At 41.5% G+C, this 20,785-nt stretch overlaps 1 protein-coding gene across 4 annotated transcripts in view; it reads left to right on the forward strand.

Annotated features, from left to right (window-relative positions):
* The window catches only part of LOC127503480 (NACHT, LRR and PYD domains-containing protein 3-like), a 106,515-nt gene that overhangs the window by 76,583 nt on the left and 9,147 nt on the right, over positions 1 to 20,785 (forward strand). Inside the window, exon 10 of one of the 4 annotated variants that reach the window (XM_051877576.1) lies at positions 10,363 to 11,992. In XM_051877576.1, coding sequence (XP_051733536.1) covers positions 10,363 to 10,889 — 527 coding nt within the window. In that variant the 3' untranslated portion in view covers positions 10,890 to 11,992. Of the gene's footprint in view, positions 1 to 10,362; positions 12,349 to 12,947; positions 14,093 to 20,162; positions 20,360 to 20,785 lie in introns of those variants that run through there. The other 3 variants (XM_051878034.1, XM_051877951.1, XM_051877885.1) reach the window with 3 other exon arrangements.

Raw genomic sequence — 20,785 nt, forward strand, 5'->3', positions numbered from 1 at the left:
CTCTATGTTTCCACAAAAAAGGTCTGAAATCAGAGTAGGAGGACACTTTAAAAATGAGTCTGCATAATGAGAGAGAAGATGATGTCACTGCTTCTAAAATGAGTTCTCCATCTCCTGGATCAAGCTGTGTGTCTATGAAGAGTGACCAATCCATGACGGAGCCCATAGAACTCTGTAATAAAGTTATCTGTGACCCCAGGTAAGACACTTGTCATTTTAGCATTTGAAGTGAAGTGTATTTCAGAAGCCTGTGGTGATTGAGTGCTGGTGTCTTGTGGTATCATCACAGAGAAGCTCAAAATTACTTTCCTGAACCTTCACTTTCACTAATCCTCATTGGTGGAATGATCTACCCAACTTTCCCAAACAACCAAGTCCCTAAGAGATGTCTTAAGACTTTTCCGCATGCACTTTACTAAATCATATTAATGCAGCTCTGCCTCTCTCTAATAATGTTAATAATTAGAAATATGTTCTCTGTGCTTTGTATACTATTTCTTACATTCATCTCTAGTCTAGCCTGTGCTCCTCTGAACAGTTTTGGAACTTTGTATTACAACATTTTTCATGTCACTGAATCACTTTGTGGTATTCTTAATTTGTAAATGAATAAATGTAAATCCCTAGTGCATTCATGCTTTACAATAAGTATGATTAAAACACTGTTTCATTTGTCTTATGTCAGCATCAGCAAGAGGCAGAGATCTGTGTTTCCAGAGCCCAGTGGTGTGTCTATGAAGAGTCACAGTTCAATGGATTGTCCCCCTAAATTCAGTGATGCAATAGTGACATCTGACCTCAGGGTAGATGTCACAGAAGCAGCCCTGCTGGTGGAGACTGGAGACCAACTAATGGATGATGAAAAACAGAGAATCAAAGATAAACACAAAACTAGCATGAAGAACAAGTATATTGGATTATTTGAGGGAAACAAACTTCAAGAGAATCGAACCCTGCTGAACAGGATCTACACACAGCTCTACATCATAGAGGGAGAGAGTGAAGGAGTGAATGAAGAACATGAGGTTTTACAGATGGAGAAAACAGCCACAACACAACACTCACAAGACACTCCAATCGACTGCAATGACATCTTTAAAGCCTCACCTGAACCAGGATGTGGGGAGAAAGACAAAGTCAAGACTGCACTTACTAAAGGCATCGCTGGAATCGGAAAAACCATCTCTGTGCAGAAGTTCATTCTGGACTGGGCTGAGGGAAAAGCCAATCAGGATGTAGATTTCATGTTTGTGCTTCCATTTCGAGAGCTGAACTTGATCCAAGATCATCAGTACAGTCTTCACAGACTTGTGTTGGACTTTCATCCTGAACTTCAAGATCTGGACTCAAAGATTTATGAGGAGTGTAAAGTTGTGTTCATCTTTGATGGTCTTGATGAAAGCAGAACGACGCTGATGTTTTCAGATGCTCAGAAAATTTCTGATGTGACTGAGAATTCCTCAGTGGGTGTGTTGATGTCAAACCTCATGAAAGGAGAGCTGCTTCCCTCTGCTCTCATCTGGATCACCTCCAGACCAGCAGCAGCCAATCAGATCCCCTCCAAATACATAAACCGCCTGACAGAAATTCAGGGATTCAACGAGCCTCAGAAGGAGGAATATTTCAGGAAGAGAATCAGTGACAAGCATCAAGCCAGCAGAATCATCTCACACATCAGAAGAGCAAGAAGCCTCCACATCATGTGCCACATACCTGTCTTCTGCTGGATCTCATCCACTGTGCTTCAAAAGCTCCTGAAAGAAGACCTGAGTGCAGAAATCCCTCAAACTCTGACTGAAATGTACATCCACTTCCTGTTGATTCAGATTAACATGAGAAATCAGAAGTATGAAAAGAGAGATCCAGAGAAACTCCTGCAGTCCAACAGAGAAGTGATTGTGAGACTTGCTGAAGTGGCTTTCAAACAGCTGATGAAGGGCAATATGATGTTCTATGAGGAGGACCTGAGAGAGAGTGGCATAGATGTCACTGATGCCTCAGTGTATTCTGGGATTTGCACTGAAATCTTTAAGGAGGAATCTGTGATTCATCAGAGGAAAGTCTACAGCTTCATTCATATGAGCATTCAGGAGTTTCTTGCTGCTTTCTATCTGTTTTACCATTATGTAATGAAAAATGTTGATACATTGCAATTTTTGGATGTAGTTCATAGTCTGCATAGGCAAGCAGTAGATAAAGCTCTTGAAAGTGAGAATGGACACCTGGATCTTTTCCTGCGGTTCCTGCTGGGAGTCTCACTGGAGTCCAATCAGAGACTGTTACAGGATCTACTGACACACAGATTGAACAGCTCAGAGAGCATTAGGAGAACCACACAGTACATTAAAGAGAAGATCGAAGATGGACATGGACTCTCCACTGAAAGATCCATCAATCTGTTCCTCTGTCTGCTGGAAGTGAAAGACCAGACACTGTCCAGAGAGATTCAGGAGTTTGTGAAATCAGACAAACACTCAGAGAAGAAACTCTCTCCTGCTCACTGCTCAACAATCTCCTACATGCTTCAGATGTCAGAGGAGGTGCTGGATGAGCTGGACCTCAAGAAATACAACTCATCAGATGAGGGGAGAAGAAGACTGATACCAGCTGTGATCAACTGCAGGAAAGCTTTGTGAGTGTTAAATTACTTATATTAAAGTCAAGAAAGTTTCTCCCTCCCTCTCCCTCCTCTCTGAAAGGCATTATACTTTTTGATGTTTTCAAGATTTAATTTTACATTAAAATTTGCAGAGAAAAAGTTGCATAGCTTAGTTTAGAGTTTATTAACTTTAAAACATGTTTTGCTTTGTTCCAGTCTTGCTGGCTCTAATCTCACTGCTCAGCATTGTGAAATTCTGTCATCTGTTTTACAATCCTCAAACTCTGTCCTGAGAGAGCTGGACCTGAGTAACAATGACCTGCATGATTCAGGAGTGAAGCTGCTCTCTGATGGACTGAAGAGTCCAAACTGTCAGCTGGAGATACTGAGGTTCGTAGTATTAATATTTTTTCAAGTCTAATCTCTGATTGATTGATGGATCCTGATTGATGGGTTTAGTAATAATATCTACATATCTAATATCAGATGGAGTCCAGATAAAGAGGTGTACTGTACTTTCTATTTCCTTTTAACTCAGGGGAAGCTAAACCTTCTCCTGGAGATCTACCTTCCTGCAGACTTTAATTCATGCCTTCTCCAACACACCTGCCTGTAATTTTCTATTAACCCTGAATAGCTGTTTCAGATGTGTTTGATTAGGGTTGGGGCTGAACACTGCAGGACTGTAAATGTCCAGGAGGAAGATTGGCAAACACTTTTTTTAAAGTATTTAGCAGATTACATTAAGTTCTTCTTAATAAGCTCAGTTAACTGCTTCACCTGACTTCCATTATGATGATACATATATCAGGAATTTTGAAAATGCAGTCTGCAGGCCATTAGTGATTTAATTCAAACCAACCCCAGTCTGGCATGATATAAAGAGTTAAGTAAAATATGATAAAATACATTCATAAATTTTAATATTGTTAAGTTAATTTTAAGTGAACATTTTCATAACATATACGACTCTAAGCACACAGCCAATATGTGATGGTGCAGTAGCACCAGTAAAGACGAGAGATTTGCTTTGAACTGTTGTTGATGTGGCTACTTGCTTGAAAATGATGTCTGTATAAAAGGAGTATTTCCTAAAGCAGGGGTTCTCAACACATCCGGCCTGTCAGCATTAAATTTGTGGCCCGCATCATGCTACATATAAATGTATATTTTTATTATAATTTGCGTTCAAAATTAGCATGAATATTACTTTGTTTTTTTACAAGTACACTAGGGTAGGCGTACAGTGTGCATGACAATGTAATCATCAGCACAGAACGTGCATAGTGTACGCGCACAGCACAGTTTTTCTAACCGCAAAGAACAATGTAGACTGAAGGCACTTTGCATGCGCACATTGAATAGTTTTTGCACTAATTTAGTTTGTCCACAAGGTGTCAGCACTGAAACAGTGTCACTGAATGTTTCAGTCTGAAAAGAACGGAGAAGACAGAACAAGAGTAACAACAAACACAATAGCTGACCGTGTTGAAGAGTGCACATGTGAGGGGATTAAAAGATACCAGGAACTCCATTTTAAAGAAGTAGAAAGACATTTTATTGTAACTATTTGAGCGAAAAAGACTAGACAAGCACGAACCTCTCTAGTGCGCATGTGTCAAGCACTTGTGTTTGTGAACGCTATCAAAGGCTCGAGACTGTGCGCGCAAGTAAAAAACAAAGTAACCTTATTTTTCCATCATGTAATGCAGTTGACATTCCTCAAACTTTACAGTGTAAGTTGCAGATAGTCCTCTTAGCAGCATGAAAAACAAAACTTTTATTCTTAATGTCAATGTGTTATAAACAGAAAGCAAGCACAGAGCGCTCCCATTACAGATCTGCAGCCATATCACCCTGTAGCCCAAGACTGGTTGCCCACTGAAGCTAAGCAGGGCTGAGCCTGGTTAGTACCTGGATGGGAGACTTCCTGAGAAAACTAGGTTGCTGCTGGAAGAGGTATTAGTGAGGCCAGCAGGGGGTGCTCACCCTGTGGTCTGTGTGGGTCCTAACACCCCAGTATAGTGACGGGGATACTATACTGTCAAAAAGCACCGTCCTTTGGATGAGATGTTAAACCGAGGTCCTGACTCGCTGTGGTAATTAAAAATCCCAGGATGTCCTTCGAAAAGAGTAGGGGTGTTACCCCGACATCCTGGCCAAATTTACCCATTGGCCTCTGTCCATCATGGCCTCCTAATCATCCCCATACACTGACTGGCTTCATCACTCTGTCTCCTCTCCACCAATAAGCTGGTGGGCGTTCTGGCGCAATATGGCTGCCGTTGCATCATCCAGGTGGATGCTGCACATTGGTGGTGGCTGAGGAGATTCCCCCTTCAATATGTAAAGCGTTTGGAGTACCCAGAAAAGCGCTATATAAATGTAAGGAATTAATCTGTCATCACATCATTGAGCTAAAGGAGAATATCTTATTTATCATGTTTACAACGTTGGTTATAATTAGAGAATTCATGAGATTGTGATTGAAAAAGATTTTTGGATTCTGACCAAATTAAAAGGTAGGTAATAATAATACAAATAATAAAACCTTTGAGTGACCCTGAGTATAAATAGGTGCTATAAAATGTGTTAAAAAGGTGCAATGGAGTATAAAAAGACTATTTAAAAAGTGCAATGTTTTCGTTAAACAATGCAGACATTTCAGGATTTATTTTCATCAATTCTTTATGCATTTGTACATTAAGAATACAGCAAGACAAGCTATTAATCCTTTTTTTAAATGTCATTTATCATGTTCAGTGACACTTTAAATAGGACAACCATTAAAGTTCTAGTAAGACTTAGCTAGATAATAAACTGCACTTTTAGTAAATACTCAGTAAATCTACAATTATTGTCGTAAGTAGGCCTAAATAAAAGTCTTTCGATCCAAGTTATAATTTGTGGCCCTTTGCATATCATGTGTTTAAAATGCAGCCCTCTTGGCCTCAACTTGAATTTGAGTACCCCTGTCCTAAAGCATGGACTGTGGGCATCAATCCTGCAGATACTCTGATTGATGCATGTCACTTCAAGGTCACTGGTGGTATTTCTTTCAATGCCTCACCAGAATTCAACTTAAACCTTTTCCTCCAGACACTTTTCAACCTCATAGTCAACTGTGGGCAACAAAATGCATTGTATTTGCCTATACAAGTATCAAGCTTTTCAGACATTTGACCTGTGACATCTGGCCATTAAATATTGGTCAGAATTGTTCAAAGCGCAAGTAATAAAATACTTTCTGAGAATCGTTTACTCTAACTAGATTTGAACAAAGCCGACAAATATTTAAAGCTCTTAATAGAACACTAACAATTTTTAATTACTTTTAATAGGTTTAATAGGTTTTTTAATAACCAAATAACCAATAACCAAAACTAGCCAGTGCACTGCATAAAGATTGGTTTATACTCGCTGCATCCACACATGTGCAAAGGTGTGCACAGCAAAAATTATGCCATGACAGTGTGGTATATGTTGAGTGTGCGAAACCCAATTTCTCATAGCGGTGTGCATGTCATTTTTTGTAACTTTGCACGTGGCTCCTCTTCTGAAGATGCACAAATTCATGGCAATTCTCTGTGAGCAGGTATGTCTGTACTTGCATCTTAATGGCACCCAGTTTGCACTTGTCTAAATCAGCTGTATATATATATATATATATATATATATGTTAATGGACAATGACCAGTGGCTGTCAAGTTCCTATATATGACATTCTCTCTCTGTAGGTTGTCAGGCTGTATGGTGACAGAGGAAGGCTGTGGTTATGTGTTTTTAGCTCTGACTTCAAACCCCTCACACCTGAGAGAGCTGGATCTGAGCTATAATCACCCAGGACAATCAGGAGTCCAGCTGCTCAACGACAAACTGAAAGATCCAAACTGCTCACTGCAAATACTCAAGTATGTGGAACAGTTATGACTCATTTATGTGTCTGTATGTGATGGGGGTCATATAAGAATGATCTTTAGTTAAAAAGTAATCAAGTAATCAAACTATTTCCTAAGACATTACTTATCAGTCTATTGAAAATTACTTCTTGTTTCCACTGCTCAGTTTGGACCAGGGAGGACATTTAAGAATCAAATCTGGACTGAGAAAATGTAAGTTCTCAAACACACACACACACCCACACACAAACATATTTCTGCATATTTACAGAACGTTTGAGGAACATTATACCTTATAAAAACGTTCCTGTAACGTCAAGAAAATTAGACGTTTTTAATGTTCCCAGAACCAACACTGAATATTTAGAGAACGTTCTTATAACAAAATTCTGTTAGCTCGGTCACTACTGTTGAAATAAAACACTTTCATTGCATGGAAATGTCACCATTATTTTATGTAAGATAAAATACTGGAATTTTACGGAAATGGGTCATACCATTGACAATACCTGAGAGGTGGACGTAAAACCTCTCTTATTCAAAGGCACGCATTTAATGCATGGACGGAGCAAACACATAATGTAAGTGTCTAAATGCATAAGCATAGTTCCAATGAATGATAAATGAAATTTAACTTTATGTTGTGAAACTGAATGTGCGAAGTAAACTGCTGAAATAACTACATTAACAACACTGAAATAAGAGCGCGCAGTTTATCTATCAGTCAGATGCGCAATAAAGTTGCGTTCGTTACTATAGCATCAGTATACACCCAGCGCGTTTTCTTTCGGAATCATCGTAAAACAGGAATATGCTCCGTGTAAAGAGAACAAAGAGGGCTTTAACTAATCCGTTAAGTAAAGTTAGTTTAAGATTAGTTTGGAAAGTGCAATACTTTTAAAGGCTTTTAAAATTTTGGCTTAAGTAATTAAGGCCGCTGTGTAATTTGCACCCTGACTAAGACACATTGGGGGAAGCATTTCAATAACCCTAATGAATGCATATAAAAATGCAGAATCGAATTTAATTAATCGAATCGCATCGAATTTTAATGTGAATTGACTCAAATCGAATCATTCTGAATTTGCAAAAATCGTTCTTGAATCGAATCGAACACCTAGGAATCATGAATCAAATCGATTCAATGTATACCCAAAGAATCACAGCCCTAGCATTTATTTATATTATGAAAAAAAAGTTAAAGACTACGTCACTTCTCAGTTTTCATCTTGAACACTTGTCGAGGATCGAGAGTGAATGCGATCGTCCTTTCCTCTTTACTACTTTACAGAACGAAATAAACATTAATGAAAATCAAAAAATATGTTGAAAGATACAGTAGCTTACCGAAATCTGTATCACGTCAGTTCAATCAGTGTTGCAAACAATGTCACGTATATATACCTCAGAAAAGCCATTCGTTGGCCATAAACTTATAGTCAGCAGCAAGAAAAATAACAAAACGAACAATTTAAAACAAAACGAACTGGATTAGAAACTTAATTATGTAAGTATCGGTATTATAATATATAATGAAATGGACAAACTGGGTGTGTGTAATCAAACGCATCGTTTTCATTTCATTCTGGAGACTGAATTCGCGCTCTGCTGCCACACTGGAGTGCACTCACCACCAACTGGACAGGGAATTACAGTTACAAGCAACATCAGCCTCAGTAATCTGTCAAAATGACGGATGGGCTGCAGATTTTTTCCATCACTGCTAAATGACCTTTGAGATTTATACCTTTATTTATATATATATATATATATATACACGTCACACTACTGTTGGTGACACTCCAAGACCGCGGTGGTGGCGTGGTTGTCATGCTGATCGTCACAGCCCTATTGAGCAGTTGTGAATAAGGCAGAATAAGGCAGCTGTGTGTTTATTAGTCATGTTTAATCAAAGCGTTTCAATCATCTGTTTATTCAGCTACAGCAATAGTATGATGCACATAGGGATTTCCTGGAATGACAGCATGTTATCTACTTCTACGGCAGGGCATGGTGCTAACATGATTAGCATGATGTCAGCATGAGGATAGTCTCACATAGCCAGACCTTCAGACTGACGGCAGAAGGTCTGGACTATATCGCAGCTTTCATTGGCCAAGGCCCGCCGGTTAGAGGATGTTTGACTGACATGTAAAGCAACCAATCAAAGTTTGCTTTGTTCCCCGTCAAAGTAGCATTACTTCACAAGTTCAAATTTACATATAATTAAGTACAGCAAGAGTTCTGCATATTTGGCGTGCTGTCCGGGGGAGGGCTCCAAGCTCAGAAATTTTGGCCCGAACCCAGAGTACTCCCCCATTGTGATAGAAGTAGATAGAACTGAAGTGAGGAGAAGGGGTAAGGGAGGGATGCTGATGAACTGTCAGACAAACAGAGGTAAGTCTGCTGTATTTATACCTCATGTCATTGTTGCATTGATTAACTGAATGCTCTCCACCTGAGCTAATTAGGTTAATTATCTGCGCCTGTTCCTCCCGAACCTTGTTAATAAAACATCATGTCGTGAAAGTGCGGAAGAGGAAGAGGAAGACCGTGATGGCTTAGGATGCCATTTGGGACAGGGCCTCAGACATTCAGCCAACGGTCCATGGGCATGACATCTGAAGCTGAGACTAGCATTAGGATAACATGATTAGTATGATGCTAACACATTTTACATGATTTGCATGTTGCTAGCATATTTTTAAAAAGATGCTAACATGATTAACATGTTTGTAGCATGATGCTAACACAGTTAGCATGTTTTTAGCTTAATTTTAACATTTATTAATGCTTCACTAGTTGCTAGTATGTTTTAAGCATTAACATGTTTTAGCATGTTAAAATTAAGGATGGTCCAAGGCAATCAAATCATATAGAAAAAATCGTATAAAATCGTATAAATGTTTCAAAAGGTGTTCATGACATAAGTGTTGGCAATAACATTTGAAAGATAACTATTTGACGTGAAAAATAGACTAGTTAATGATTTAGTTAGAAGTTAAATCCTATGTTAAAAGTAACCTGTTTTTTATTTTCCTTCTTTTGAAACCAAATAACTGTGATTTCTTGTTGCATCGCTGCATTAATAGGTAGAGAATTACAATAATGTTAATGAAGTTCCAAGTGCCCAACCAAAGAGAACACTGATCACCATAATTTTTGAAACAAAAACATTTTAGGAAAATCAACATCAATTAATGAAGTCAGCTTAAGTGATGTTCTCTGTTATTTTTATTTTTTATTTTTTTTTTAATTGTATTGACAATTTAACATTCAAGATGATTGGGAAATGAGTGAATGCAGCTAAAAAAAGATAACACTTTCCTCAGTGGACATTCAAACTGATTTTTATAATCGATGTAATATTATGGACATCGACCTGAAGAATGAATGCTATATCAGATGCAGGTAATATACTCATTTAGTGGATCTCTCTCATAATACCATAATGCTTTACTCTTAAAAAATACAATAAGCTTCAATGAAGCGACTCAGCGTTCCTTCGTTACTAATTCTAAGGTGACATTTGAGAATTAGTAATGGATCTTGGGCTCATCTGTTAAACTGTCAACTTGAGATATGAATCTGTGGCGGAAGTAGTTCCTCACAAAATAGGGGTGTTAAAGACACTCCATTGTTGTTTATTTATTTACATATTTGTACCACAAACTGTTGTATAAACACAATAACACACTAGTAGCTGTGTGATATGGCTGTATATCAGCACACTGTGATTACACCTTATTCATATAATGACATTTGGTCCTATAACGTAGGGTTTACCAGGTACACACACACACACACCTATGCATATTTAACAATGTCATTGATGAACATTTTGATGTCTCTTCTTGTGTTCAGATGCCTGTGATCTCACACTGGATCCAAACACAGCATACACTCGTCTCTCTTTGAGTGAAGGGAACAAAAAAACAACATGTGAGAAAGAGCATCAGCCATATCCTGATCATCCAGATAGATTTGATCACCACGAGCAGGTTCTTTGTCAAGAGAGTCTGACTGGACGCTGTTACTGGGAGGCTGAATGGAGTGGATCAGATCACATAGCAGTGACATATAAAGGAATCAGCAGGAAAGAAGGGAGAAACTGTAGATTTGGACTCAATAAAAATTCCTGGAATCTTTACTGTTGTGATACTATTTACGCTGCTTGGCATGATAATGAGAGCAGAAACATTCCTCGCCATTCATCCTCTAATAGAGTAGGAGTGTATCTGGACTGGTCTGCTGGTACTCTGTCCTTCTACAGTGTCTCTGACACACACACACTCACACACTTACACACATTCAACACCACATTCACTGAACCCCTCTATGCTGGATTTTTGGTTTATCGTGATTCTTCAGTGTCTCTGTGTCAGATTTAACAACCTCCCATAATGAACCTCAAAGACATCAGTGGAAAGCCATTTACATGAAAATGTTATTTTGACTATATTCGAATTGTGGCTATTTCATGAAATTGCAAGTTACAATTAAAAGCTAATTTGTAGATGTAGTTGGTCAGATTATCTATTATTTCGCTAATATGGATGAATTACTGGACGTTCACTGAACTGTGTGATTCATAATGAGCAGCTATGATATAGCAGACTAATGCTTCTTAAACTCTCCATTAAACAGGAAAAATTATAATAGTTATAGTTCATTCATATGAGCTAGTCAAGCTGTTTTGTATTGTATTTTTTACATGAATGCAAAAGTATTTTTTCCCTGAACATCTCATAAAATATCATAACTTGAAATTTCTAAATTTTTGTCAGCCATTTTCTGAAGTTTAAGAAGGGTCTGTTGTCACTAGTATTAAGTGTCATGTTGTGTTGTGTTGTGTTGTGTTTGTGTTGTGTGTGAGTCAGTGGAGTCAAAGTGAGTCAAAGGTGATGGTCTGTAAACACTCTGGTTCTTCAGTGTGATCTTATAAAAGCTACTGTAGATGTCATCACTGATTCAGAGGATTACAGGCTCAGTCTTATCCTGCTGGATTCTCTCTCTTAAATATATTAGGCAGATAGAATCACCACTTAATGATTGCTATTTATTATCATTTTGAGATGATCTTCTGCAACACTGAAATTATGCATTCAAGAGTGTAACTTTTTTGGTTTACTCTGTTTAATGCTATTGTTTTTACAAAATTATACTATTTCTGAGCAATTCATGTTTGATTTTGATTTGTTGCCACCCTGACATTTACATTTTATATGCTATATCTTTAGATTTCTTATTTCTTTTTTTCATATGTTTTGGATTTGTCAAAATATTTCATCTGGTCACCTAAAATGTGGTTTAATTGAGTCAAAATAAATTACATATTTGAATTAATATGACTGAATCTACCTGTCTTCATTATGTTGCAGACTAGAGAAAATAACTTTTAAGCATCACATCAGGTGAAAATGTCTCTTTACTGTAACATCTGCACAGTGTAACACTGGGTTACTGGTTTTGTTCAATAAATCTTTACACATTGTGAATCACTTTGACTGTCTGTCACGTTACATCTGTAAAGTTCCGATTGAGGACTGAGAGATTCAGACGCTAAACATTAAGATGATGCAGTGATTTAGTGTGTGTTTAAAACATGTGTCTGTGGACAGACGTCAGCGTGGCTAATGGAAACACACACGCACTCGTATCTTACTGCAGTCCTGTTAAACCTGTGATTACGCTCTGCGCCACTAGAGGGAGTAGGATTGTTTTTCATATTAGTGGAGTTGCAAGAAAACAAGACACACCTTAATCAGGTAGAAACGAAAGTAGAAGAGACGCCATTCCGAGGCTTTAAACTTGTTAACTCTGAGCGTTTAAACGGTAGAATATTTTGTGGTAAGTTCAGAACTAATTCTTCATGTAACCATGTAGTGATATTAAAATGAGCTGCTATTTAGTTTTGCTCTTCTTTACATGACATTTAAAACACAATTCATGATATTTCGACAGTACAATACTACTACAATACAGTACTAACCAAAATGGTAGAAACATGGACGATTAACGTATAAATTACTTTTGAAATCCTGTGATCTTTGTTTTAGCCTATGTAACAATTTTAGTTTTATATAATAGTTAAAATAATAATAGATTGTTTTGTGTATTACTTAATCATCAAAAACAACAATGTTGTGTATATTTAATTACGAATATTTCTAGATCATGTGACGTAGGATAAACAAAAGAAACATTGAAGAAGAAGAAAAAAAAATGAAAGTACCCATGTATAACAAAATTAGCCTACCTGAAAAACAATTCATGATGTTTGAAATGAAATAACTGAGCTGCAGTTTTGTTGTATTGAGTTTAACTTGTATTGCTTTGAACTTTAGCTCTAATGCCCTAAATATGAAGAAAAAATAGTTCTTAATAGTAGCAGATTAGGGTTCTTCAGAATGTAACAAGATTTCATAAAGAACGACATTTTGTGGTGCTATAAAAAACAACAACAATAAAAACATTTTAAAAGCAAATTATAAACAGCAGGACAAATACAATAGACCAAAGATACAAATTAAATAAACTTTACGTTTTTCAGCTACAGTAGGTTTATTTAATGTAAGAAATACTATAGAAATTGAATAATCAAGTATACAGCTAAAACACTGCATAGTCTTCACTGTATGAATCAAATATGAACTGATTCTTATTAAAGATAAAAGTGAAGAGCAGTGAGCAATTAATTTTTTTCTTTGTCTTTTGTTGTTTGATTAACATTAATGAGACAGAGAGCAGTTTATTATGCTGCTGTCCCTTTAAGACCGAATGCACGGATCCAATATACTGACACACATCTGGTTTTCACCCAACTGTTTACATTTAATTTAAGACATAACCAGCTGTGTTAATGTGAATACTCCACACGACAGACATTTTTATGGTATTGTGCGTCTATCTGACCATTCAAGCGCAATAAGATGCAAAAGAGAACTGAATTTGTGATCACTTGCTGTCTGAGGGATGCAACTTTCTGTGCGGGAGCCTCAGATGTATGTCAGTCAGCGCAAGCACCAACCGCATGGAGTTCTTTTTAATTTTTTGGAATACACATTCCAAATACGTGATTGGATGCTCTCTGAGAGGGGCGGCTTTCTGTGCGCATGCTTCATCTGTGTGTCAGTCACATTGAGTTCTCTTATTGCGCTTAATAACTCTCAACATCAAGCACATCCCACTCTTTATTTTCTCATTTATGCATGTTTTTTCATCACTCTTACATGTATATAACTTTAGTAGTACTGTGCTATGCAGATAAATTTACATACAGTAAAATAAACAATATAGTAAAATCTCAAACGACAGATAGTTTATACCGTGGTAACTGTGCAAAAGACTACTTCATAAAGAGTAACGATGTCAGAGCGTGGTTGTGCTGCCCTAGTGGGGACTCTTATTATGAAAATATGTAGCGCGAACAGACGGAAGAGAACACTGTTCATGTAGCACGGAGCGAACGACAGATTGCATCATCCGCTGCTGACGATCGGGTTTGCTTCATTCATCAGTACTGAAGACGTGCATCAAAGTTATTATCAGCCTCAGATTGGATGTATCTTGTGTTTATGTGCGTCCTATAAGAGTGAGTATTGTTAATTCTATTATGTTTGCTGATCTATGCTTATCATCAGTGATGACGCAGTTAATGTTAGACGCTGTATAATGTTACAAGACGATGTTGACTCATCAGTGCTAGTTCTAAATCACTTAACTCGGTCTACGATGTTCACAATTATAATGTTTATAATGTTGCAGTAAGGCATGTAGATGAATAATGATAGTAAACGTGATGGAAGGTGTTATTCGAATTATATAAAGTAACAATGCAAGTCAGTACGCTGTTATATCACGTTTATGCATTATTACATTATTGTATGAGGGGAGCAGCCTATAGTTGCATGTGAATGATGATAATGTAATGATGTTGCTGACAGTTGGGTACTGCTGTGTTTTGCAGATAAACCACACACACACACACATCCTTACCATTCCATCCAAGTCTACATCAGCTGATATGTATCCAACCCATTTATGAGCAAACCCCACGCAGGATAACACAGGACTCTTCGACTGTACCTCAGGTTCTCCTATCTGAATGTGCTCAACCAGCTCACACATAGTATCGTTCATATGAGTCCTTGCATGTTTATCTGTGGTCGTCCCAAGGCTCAAACTAAGCTAAAGAGATCCATTGCTTGTGGATGCCGCAAAGGAAGCCTCATTGCTAAGCCCTCCGAAGTCCACCACAGCCCTTCGACTTAAACGTCTACTTGTTAATGTGCATGTAAAGGCTGACTCCCCCTTCTGATGTTGATATCTGCATACCAGTGATAATAAACCAGTTCAAATTGATACTTCACTCTGTGGTGTTCTGACCGACACACCTAGTTCACTGCAATCCAGACTAGCCCTAACAGCTTTAAATAGCCTTCGCTACAAATTGTGGTCCTTCGAGCCGGATCTGCAGCTGTGCTAGGAGCATGCAACAGAGTGATGAAGCATCGTGGGCCCCATCCACTCGGCCCAAACGTCAGGTGAGATTGCCATCCTATCTGAATGATTATGACGTTGATATAGTGCGATCAAAGATACATGGTCCATCACATGTCAGCCCAGCACCACACGTGCCCAGAGGAGAAGAGTGGAGCTCACAGCCTCATGTGAAGTGGAGAAACCAACTTGGCTAAAACTAGCTCTAGCAAACCTGCTACCCACTGATGCTGCGGAGCTTTTCAAGTATCAGATCCTTGTGGATCATGTGAAGCTTGAAGAGGCCTGTCTCATCGCCGACTCCTTTATCAACTCGCCTAGGCCGTACACTGACACTATGGCAGCCTTGACCGAGAAGTTCGGCCAGCCACACCATGTAGCCTTGAAGAGGATTGCTGCCGTGATGGATTCGCCTGAAATTAGACGAGGAGATATAGCTGCATTTGAGAGGTTCTCTCTGCATGTACAGTCACTCATGGGTATGTTGCAGACACTGGGTCCAGATGGAGAAGTCGAGCTGAGATGCGGCTCACATGTGGCCAGACTTCTCACCAAGCTTCCAATAGAAATGAGAGCAAACTTCAGACGTCAGATGTTCCACCGTCCTGGACACACGCATACACTGCTCGACCTGGCAGACTGGCTTCGATATGAGTCGTGGTGCCAAGGCTATGACAACCCTTCAGACATCCGTGCCCCAGGGCCGTCAGGCTACCGAGCTGAGAAGCGACGCAGCAAGCCGGCAGCTGCGGTGCTACATGGAGCCGAGAGCTATACATCAAACCATGTAACCAAACAAGAGGTTCAGAGCTCATCTGCGTCGAGATGGAAGGGCAAAGCAAAACCCTACTGTCCGTACTGTGAGGGCACGGAGCACTTCCTAAATAAGTGTCCCGCTATTCAGAAACTCACCAGAGAGGAGGTCATAGAGTGGATCAGAGTTAAGAAGAGATGTTGGAGATGCGGGAGAGCACATCAAGCAGCGCAATGTGACCTTAAAAGGCTCTGTGACGTTTGTCAAGGGAAACATCTGAGAGTCCTACACAACGCCAACACACGCCCTAAGGCTGAGCAGTCGAACACTGAAAGTTGTCTGGTGAGCAGCAGTACGGAAGTTCTCTACCTAGACAGGCCATCAGCCCATTCTCGTGTCTTGCTGAAAGTCGTCAGAGTTCTCCTGCGCAACAAAGACAGGACACTAGACACTTACGCAATTCTGGACGATGGATCAGAGCGCACAATGCTCCTCCCTGAGGCAGTTGACAAGCTGGGCCTGCATAAGAGGCCTGAAGATCTCGCTCTCCGCACAATTCGTCAGGAAGTTCAAACACTGAAGGGATCTGCCGTCTCATTCAAAATATCATCTCTTATGAATCCCAAGAGAACATTCCGGATAGTGGAGGCCTTCACCTCACAACGCTTGGGTTTAGCAGACCACACTTACCCCATTGCCAGTTTGAAGAGAAGGTACAAACACCAGGCGGATCTTCCACTTGAGCCATTTGAACATGTTAAGCCACTCGTGCTGATCGGAGCGGACTACCCTCATCTACTTACTCCTATTGAACCGGTGAGACTGGGCCCTCCTGGAGGACCGGCAGCCATTCACACAAGATTGGGATGGACACTTCAAGGACCTGCACACCTTACTCAGTGGCCTCTGAGCACCCAGCAGTGTCTCTTCACTAGTATCTCACCCCAAATGACGGAGTTGATGCAGAACGTCGAGAAGCTCTGGAAAATGGACCTAGTGCCATACCAGAACAGCAAATTGGTTATGAGATCGAAGCAGGATAAGGAAGCGCTGGAGCTCCTGGAGGCCAAGACGAGGCGTGTACCGGTTGCAGGCATCCTCCGATATGCCACACCTCTGTTAAGGAAACAAGACATTCCCCCGCTCAGAGCTCCCAAAGAAGCCGTCTTGCCTGGCCTCAGAAGTCTAGAGAGACGCTTAGCCCGGGACCCCCTACGAGCTGATGAGTACAGTGCAGCGATTCAGAAGTTGGTGGAGACAGGAGTGGTCCAGAAGATTGACCCAAGTGAGGCCTCAGCCACGGATGAGTCGTGGTACATACCACACCACTTAGTGAGCCATAACGGGAAGAGTCGTTTGGTCTTCAACTGCTCCTTTCAATACCAAGGTCGAAGCCTTAATGATACCCTCCTTCCGGGACCAACATTGGGAGCCTCTCTGTTGGGAGTTTTACTGCGCTTCAGGGAACATGCAGTGGCAGTAAGTGGTGACATCAGAGGAATGTTCCACCAAGTCCGGCTCTTACCAGAAGATCGGCCGCTCCTCAGGTTCATATGGAGGGACATGAAGCGCGATAACCCCCCTGATGTCTTCGAGTGGCAGGTCCTACCATTTGGCACAGCATGTTCACCGTGCTGCGCCACCTTCGCTCTCCAAATGCATGCGAGAGATCACTGTGGGCCAGGAGAAGTAGTCAAGCATTCGGTGGAGCGCTGTTTTTATGTGGATAACTGCCTCCAGAGTGTGCACACCGTAAATGAGGCCAGGGAACTGGTGGACCGGCTCAGGGAGGTACTAGCATCCGCAGGGTTCGAGATTAGACAGTGGGCCTGTAACATACCTGATGTCCTCAGGCACCTACCTGCAGATGCAAGGTCTGATAGCATGGAGCGATGGCTTTCTCATGACGAACCTGGCCTGTCAGAACCAGCCCTCGGTCTAAGCTGGCACTGGGACACAGACACCTTAGGCTACAGGAGCCGACCTCTGGAATATGGGGCATTGACAATGAGGAATGTTTACAAGCTGTTAGCTCGACAATATGATCCCCTGGGATTCATTGCACCTTACACGACCCGTGCCAAGCTGATCGTCCAGAGTATGTGGGACAAGCCGCGGGATTGGGATGACCCACTTCTCCCTCAAGAGCTGCAGAAGGCGTGGAAGGAGTGGGAATCAGAGCTGCACTTGCTGCCACTCATCTCGTTACCCCGACCCTATGCTCCGACGCAAACTGATCAGAGGGTTGCTTCCAGACAGATCCACGTGTTCAGTGACGCCTCTGAAAGGGCCTACGGATCAGTTTCTTACATGAGGACAGAAGATATTCAGGGACAGGTCTACTTGGCATTTCTGGTGGCTAGATCCAGGGTAGCTCCCCGTCGACAGCATTCCATTCCCCGCCTCGAGCTCTGTGGTTCCTTGATGGCTGCCCAGTTAGCAAAGACGTTAGAGAGAGAACTGACGTTGAAGACAGATCAGACAATCCTTTGGAGCGACTCTACGACAGTGTAGACCTGGTTACAGTCGGAGTCATGCCGCTTCAAAGTCTTTGTGGGTACTCGTGTGGCCAAGATCCAGGAGCTTACTGAAGGGAGTACCTGGCGCTATGTGGATTCTGCGCAGAACCCGGCAGATGACGTGACCCGAGGAAAGACATTGGCAGAATTAGCAGAGCCCAACCGCTGGAGACAAGGGCCATCCTTCCTCCTCAAGGGGCCTGCTGAATGGCCATCCTTACCTGGAGATGTACCAGAACAGGATGTCAAGGAGTATAAGAAGTCTGCTTCGTGTAGAGTAATATCTACTGCGGATAGACAGGAGATCTTTCTGGGCCAGTCATACCTGTCCTGGAAGGATATGGTCGAGGCCGTAGCGCAGGAGGTGCATGGGGCGGCAGACCGAAGTGATCCCTTAACAGCAGCAGACTATCGACAGGCAGAGATTACTATCTTCCAGAGAGTTCAGGCAGAATGCTTCCCGGAGGAGTTGCGACAACTTAAAGCAGGGAAAGCAGTCCACCGAAGCAGTCGTCTCCTCACCCTGTCCCCGGAGCTGGACCCTGATGAGGGAATCATACGAGTAGGAGGGAGACTCAGACGTGCCGAATGGTTAGACCCTGCATTCAGACATCCTATTGTTCTGGACCCCTTGCATCCAGTGACAAAACTCCTTATCCAGGACTATGATGCTTGGCTCTGTCATCCAGGGCCTGAGCGAGTATTCGCGGAGATGCGCCGGGTCTTCTGGATTCTCCGTGGCAGGGAGGCAGTTCGGAGGGTGCAACACCAGTGCGAAGAGTGTCGAAGATGGAAATCTAAGCCATTGGTCCCGAAGATGGCCGACCTACCTGTGGCCCGTCTACGCTTATACAAACCGCCGTTCTACTCTACGGGCATTGACTGCTTCGGACCGTTTCAAGTCAAAATAGGACGACGCTCAGAGAAGAGATGGGGCATCATCTATAAGTGCCTTACCACCCGGGCGGTGCATCTAGATCTCATGCACAGTATGGATACGGAGTCCTTCCTGATGAGTCTCAGGCGTTTCATCGCTCGCCGAGGGACTCCAGCTGAGCTCTGTTCTGACCAGGGTACGAACTTTAAGGCAGGAGAGAAGGAGCTGCGTGAGTCTTTTAACAGCATGTCCTCCGACCTCCAACACCTTCTAGCCAAGCAGAAGATTGATTTCCGCTTCAACCCCCCTGCAGCCCCTCACTTCGGGGGAACGTGGGAGAGGGAGATCAAGTCTGTCAAGACTGCACTGTATACTGTCATAGGAGTCCAACCTATCTCTGAGGAGGTTCTGTATACTATCTTATTAGAGATTGAGGCAATACTCAATACCAAACCTTTGGGTTATACCTCGTCTAGTGTTGCTGATGTGGATGCTGTGACGCCAAATTTCCTCTTGATGGGGCGGCTGGATGGAGCACTGCCTCCCGTGGTCTACCCTAAGAGTGAGGGACTAAGCAGGCGGAGATGGCGACACTGCCAAGTTATAGCAGATCACTTCTGGACCAGATTCATCAGGTGCTACCTGCCGACCCTCCAGTGCAGACAGAAATGGCATGGTACCCCCGACGATCTGACAGTAGGTTCTGTAGTCCTGCTGATGGACCCCCAGTTTCCCAGGGCGCTCTGGCCAGTGGGCAGGGTGGTTAAAGTGTATCCGAGTGCAGATGGTCATGTGCGATCTGTAGACGTACAAGTCAAAGACAAAGTCTACACCCGGCCAGTTGCCCGGCTTATTTCTCTTCCAGTCATCCCAGATGCTGAGGAGGATGACAAATGCCCTCTGACATCTTGAGTCTTTTACATGAGCAAATTGCACACAATTTGGGGGCGGCTGTGCAAAAGACTACTTCATAAAGAGTAACGATGTCAGAGCGTGGTTGTGCTGCCCTAGTGGGGACTCTTATTATGAAAATATGTAGCGCGAACAGACGGAAGAGAACACTGTTCATGTAGCACGGAGCGAACGACAGATTGCATCATCCGCTGCTGACGATCGGGTTTGCTTCATTCATCAGTACTGAAGACGTGCATCAAAGTTATTATCAGCCTCAGATTGGATGTATCTTGTGTTTATGTGCGTCCTATAAGAGTGAGTATTGTTAATTCTATTATGTTTGCTGATCTATGCTTATCATCAGTGATGACGCAGTTAATGTTAGACGCTGTATAATGTTACAAGACGATGTTGACTCATCAGTGCTAGTTCTAAATCACTTAACTCGGTCTACGATGTTCACAATTATAATGTTTATAATGTTGCAGTAAGGCATGTAGATGAATAATGATAGTAAACGTGATGGAAGGTGTTATTCGAATTATATAAAGTAACAATGCAAGTCAGTACGCTGTTATATCACGTTTATGCATTATTACATTGTTGTATGAGGGGAGCAGCCTATAGTTGCATGTGAATGATGATAATGTAATGATGTTGCTGACAGTTGGGTACTGCTGTGTTTTGCAGATAAACCACACACACACACACACACATCCTTACCATTCCATCCAAGTCTAC

The sequence above is a fragment of the Ctenopharyngodon idella genome, chromosome 1 (genome assembly GCF_019924925.1).
Source record: "Ctenopharyngodon idella isolate HZGC_01 chromosome 1, HZGC01, whole genome shotgun sequence".
In the NCBI taxonomy this organism is placed as follows: Eukaryota; Metazoa; Chordata; class Actinopteri; order Cypriniformes; family Xenocyprididae; genus Ctenopharyngodon; species Ctenopharyngodon idella.